This window comes from Alligator sinensis, unplaced genomic scaffold (assembly GCF_000455745.1).
Source record: "Alligator sinensis unplaced genomic scaffold, ASM45574v1 scaffold184_1, whole genome shotgun sequence".
In the NCBI taxonomy this organism is placed as follows: Eukaryota; Metazoa; Chordata; order Crocodylia; family Alligatoridae; genus Alligator; species Alligator sinensis.
In genome coordinates, this window is record NW_005842983.1 from 288,780 (window position 1) to 293,232 (window position 4,453).

Below are 4,453 nucleotides of genomic sequence, written 5' to 3' on the forward strand. Positions count from 1 at the left end.
GGCAGCTGCTGGTGCAGACCGACAAGCCGATCTACACGCCGCGGCAGAGGGGTGAGACTCTGACCCCCGACACCCGCGGGACCCTACACCTATGGGACCCCCAAGCCCATAGATCTGATCCTGAGAGGGTGGACCCTCCTGGGAGACCCGGATCCTGGAGGGGACTGATTCTGGGGGGGAGCGGGGACAGGAGGAGGGGTCGTAATCCGGGGGTGGGTTCACTGAGACCCCACCAGCAACCCCCCGGCATGCCCTGCACCCCAGGACCCCCAGCCCCCCAGGGACCTCTTAGAGATCCCAGCAGCCCTACACTTGTGGGACCCCCCTGCTGCTCATCTTGCACCCCCGGGACCCCCAGAGACCCCTCTGCTACCCATATGCCCCCAAATCAGACCTACTCTGTGGAACACCCTAGCCCCCCAGGACTTCTGAGACCTCCCACGGCCCCCCCATCTGGCCCTGCACCTCTGTTTCTTTAGGACCCACCGAGACACCCTCCTCCTAGGGCCACCCTCAGAAGCCCCCCAGGAACCACAGAGACCTTCACAGATGCCTGGCCAGCCCTGCAGCCCCCAGCTAGTCTTACACAACTTAGACCCCTGTGAGACCCCCTCCCCCAAGACCCCCTGGCCAGCCCTTCACCCCGAGATGCCTAGAGAGTCCCAGGGATCACCATACCCCCCCCAAGACCCCCACAAACACCCCTGACCCCCACTCAGTCTCCACAGACCCCCCACAGCCCCTCACCAGCCCTACACCCCTGAGACCTCTCACCCTCCCCAGGGACACCCCGAAGGACCCCCACCCCACCCACTCCCACACAGCCCCTAGAGACCCCCAAGACCTGCTCATGGCCCCTAGAGATTCCCCACCTGCTCTGCACCCCCAGCCCTCCAGAGATGCCCATGCCCCCCAAGTTCTCCGCAGTCCCCACGCGCCTCTCTAGACCCAGGTTCAACCCTGCCTTCCCCCCCTCACCCCCACAGTTCATTTCCGAGTCTTCGCCCTGGATCAGTCGCTGCGGCCCACAAATGAGCCGGTTGTCATTTCTGTCCTGGTGAGTAGGGTTGGGGGCAGGATTGGGGCCCCTGGGAGCTGGGGGGATAGGATCGAGGCTCTGTGAACTGGGGGGGAAGGATGGGGCCCCTTGGGGCTGGGGCGGTGGGATCAAGCCAGGATCAGATCTTAGGTGTGGGGGCAGGATCGTGCCCCTTGAGCTTGGCGGGGGGCAAGTTTGGGGCTCTGGGGGCAGGATCAGGCCCCTGGAAGCTATTGCCAGGGGACCAGGATTGAGGCCCTTTGGATGGGGCAGGATGGGGGGTGCTGACCCCTGACCTTTGCCCCTTGCCCCCCTTGCCCCCCCAGAACAGCCAGGGGCTGCAGGTGCGACGGGTGCAGCGAGTCCCTTTCAACTGGGTCATTGCAGATCAGCTCAGCATCCCCGACATCGCCCCGTGAGCCGGGGGGCAGGGCTAGTGACTGGGGCGGGGCATGGGAAAGGGCCTGAGGCTACAGGCACAGGGGGCAGAGCTGGTGACTGAGAGGCGGGGCTTGCAGAAGGGGCGGAGCTAGTGAGAGAGGGAGTGGGGCACAGGAAAAGGCGGGGCTAAGAGGCCTGGGGGGCAGGGCAGGTGACTGAGGGGCGAGGCTTGGGAAGGGGTGGGGCTACTGACTGAGGGGGCAAGGCATGGGAAAGAGGTGGAGCTAGGGGCGTGGGTGACTGAGGGGTGGGACATTGGAAAGGGCGGAGCTACTGAATGAGGCAGGGCATGGAAAGGAGTGGGTCAAGGGGCGGAGCTTCTGATGGGTGGGGCACGATAAAGGGGCAGAGCTAGCAGCTCAGGGCTGGGTAATGGGAAACGGGGCGGAGCTAGAGGCACAGGGAGTGGGGCTTGGAGGGGGTTGGGCACTGGGAGCCCAAGGCCTGGGAGAGGAGTGGGGGTCTGTAGGCTGAGAGCAGGGCATTCTGGGAGCCCAGACACGTGGGTCCCCACCCAAATTTGCCCTCCCACAACTTGTAGCCCAGGCACGTGGCGCATCATAGCGCGGTTCGCCGATGCCCTTGAGTCCAACACCAGTGCTGAGTTTGAGGTCATGAAGTATGGTGAGTCCCAGACCCCTGGGTTCTCTGGGCGGTTGGGGAGTGAGGGCTAGTGGTTAGAGCCAGGGGGCTGGGAGCCCGGACACCTGGGTTCTCTGGGGGAGTGACATTTAGTGGTCAGAGCACTAGGGGGCTGGGAGGGCTCTGGGCCCAAAGGGTGGGAGAAGGGGGCTGAGAGCCGGGATGCCTGGGTTCTCTGGGAGGGGAGGGGGGCAGGGGGTGGGAGCAGAGGCCTGTGGGTACCCAGACATTTGGGTCCCACACCCTGTTCCCCCTCCCCAGTGCTCCCCAACTTCGAGGTGCGCCTGGTGCCTGACCGCAGCTTCCTGCTGGTGACGGATGACAGCAGCAGTGACCTACAAATCAACCTGCGCGTCAGGTACGGCCCCCCTGTTCCCTGGCCCCCCCTGGAGCCACTTGGAACTGCCTGACCCCCCGCTCGATCCCCCAGGTTCACCTATGGGAAGGGGGTGACGGGCGCTGCCTTCCTGCGCTTTGGCATCAGCGACGGCACTGGCGGCCATGTCTTCATACGGGGGCTGGAGCAGCAGGTCACGGTGAGAACCCCAACAGGACCCCCCTGGACTTGCATGACCCCCTGGACCCCCCCAACTCCCCCATAGACTTACCACAGCCCCTGGGACACCCCATGATGTCTCCAGGATCCTCTTCGACCCCCATTGAACCCCCAGGGATCCCTACCTCCCTCTTCCTCCTGAACCCTTGAGAGCCCCCACTTCCCCACAGGAACCCCCCATATCCCCTGCCACCTTCCCTGGATCCCCCTGGTAGCCCCCAAGGCCTCTCAGGAGTTCCCTCCTCCCCTCTGGGGCCCCCATCTTCTCTGGGGACCCCCCGCAGGGCCCTCAGCCCGCCCCAAGACCCCTAACCTCTCCCCAAGCCTGTCCCGGTCCCCCATCACCCTGCTACCTCCCTGGGACTCCCCCTATAACCCTCCAGACCCTCCCTGGGACCCCCATTGGACACCCATTGACCTGCTCTCAGGTGTCAGAGGGGGCGGGGCCTGTAGATCTCCCTTGACCCTGCCTCCAGATGCTGGAGGGGGCGGAGCCTTCCAGCTCCCGTGACCCCACCCCCAGGTGCTGGAAAGGGCCTGTATGTCATTGTTGGCCCTGCCCTCTCTGGCCCTACCTCCAGGTGACAGAGGGGGAGGCGAGTGTGATGCTGCGGCGTGCCCTGCTGGTGGAGAAGGTGGGGCGCCCCCTGCGGGACCTGGTGGGGACTCGCCTCTACATCGCTGCCACCGTCATTGAGACAGCCAGTGAGTGGGGTCCCACTAGGGAGTGGGGTGGGGGTCTGATCCTGAGAGGGTGGGGAGGGGACTGGAGCCTCCTGGGGGACCCGGATCCTGGAGGGAACTGATTCTGGGGGAAGTGGGGATAGGAGGAGGGGGGTGGACCACCTGGGGATGGACCTTTAAGGGGGTTCTGATCCTGAAGCGGGGAGGGAACTGGAACCTTTAATGGGGACCCTGATCCTGGAGGGGCCCAATCTTGGCGGAGTGGGGAAGGGGCTGCACCCTCCAAGGGGACCCAATTTTGGGTGGTATGGGCAGGGGCCAGGGTCTGGCTCCAATCTGTGCTGGGCCTGATCCTGGGTCCTGGCAGGTGGGGAGATGGAGGAGGCAGAGCTGAACTCAGTGCGGTTCGTGACGTCCCCATGGACTGTGGACCTAGCAGGGACGGAGCGCCACTTCGTGCCTGGTGCCCCCTTCCCTGTGCTGGTGTGTGCAGCCTGGATGCCTGGGTTCTGAGTGTGTGAGTGTATGTTTGTGTGTGTGCGCCCACGTGTGTGTGTGCGTGCCTGTGTATGTATATGTGTGTGTGTGTGGGTGGCTTGGACACCTGTGAGTGTGGCCTGGATGCTTAGGTCCTGTGAGTGTGCATGTGTATGTCCTGGATGCCCGGGGTTCATGTGCATGTGTGTGTTGGAGCTCCAGGGTCCTGCGTGTGTGTTGATGCACAGTGGGGAGGGCCGTGGACTCAGGACTCCCCCCTGACCTCCTCCACCCTCCTAGGCCCGTGTGACGCAGGCTGACGGCTCCCCGGCCCCCCGGGTCCCCGTGCGGATCACAGCCGAGGTCATGGGGGATGCATCCCCACCCCCACTACCCCAGGAGCTGGTGGCCAATGAGCAGGGGGTTGTGCTTCACCAGCTCAACCTGCCAGCCCGTGCCACCGCCCTCACTGTCACGGTCAGTGGGGGTGGGGCCTGGGGCGTGGGGCTAGGTGAATGTGGGTGGGGCCTGGGGGTGGAGCTGGGATGTGAATGTGGGTGGGGCCTGGATAGCGAGTCAGGTTAGGGGTTGAATGCAGGTGAAAAAAGAGGATA

At 64.6% G+C, this 4,453-nt stretch overlaps 1 protein-coding gene across 1 annotated transcript in view; it reads left to right on the plus strand.

Annotated features, from left to right (window-relative positions):
• Positions 1 to 4,453, plus strand: part of LOC102383747 (complement C4) — a 26,447-nt gene that overhangs the window by 2,295 nt on the left and 19,699 nt on the right. Inside the window, exons 3-11 of the mRNA XM_025192942.1 lie at positions 6 to 51; positions 987 to 1,057; positions 1,366 to 1,454; positions 2,022 to 2,104; positions 2,384 to 2,480; positions 2,553 to 2,658; positions 3,260 to 3,383; positions 3,730 to 3,845; positions 4,140 to 4,316. Of these exons, the coding sequence (XP_025048727.1) occupies positions 6 to 51; positions 987 to 1,057; positions 1,366 to 1,454; positions 2,022 to 2,104; positions 2,384 to 2,480; positions 2,553 to 2,658; positions 3,260 to 3,383; positions 3,730 to 3,845; positions 4,140 to 4,316 (909 nt within the window). The remainder of the gene's footprint in view (positions 1 to 5; positions 52 to 986; positions 1,058 to 1,365; positions 1,455 to 2,021; positions 2,105 to 2,383; positions 2,481 to 2,552; positions 2,659 to 3,259; positions 3,384 to 3,729; positions 3,846 to 4,139; positions 4,317 to 4,453) is intronic.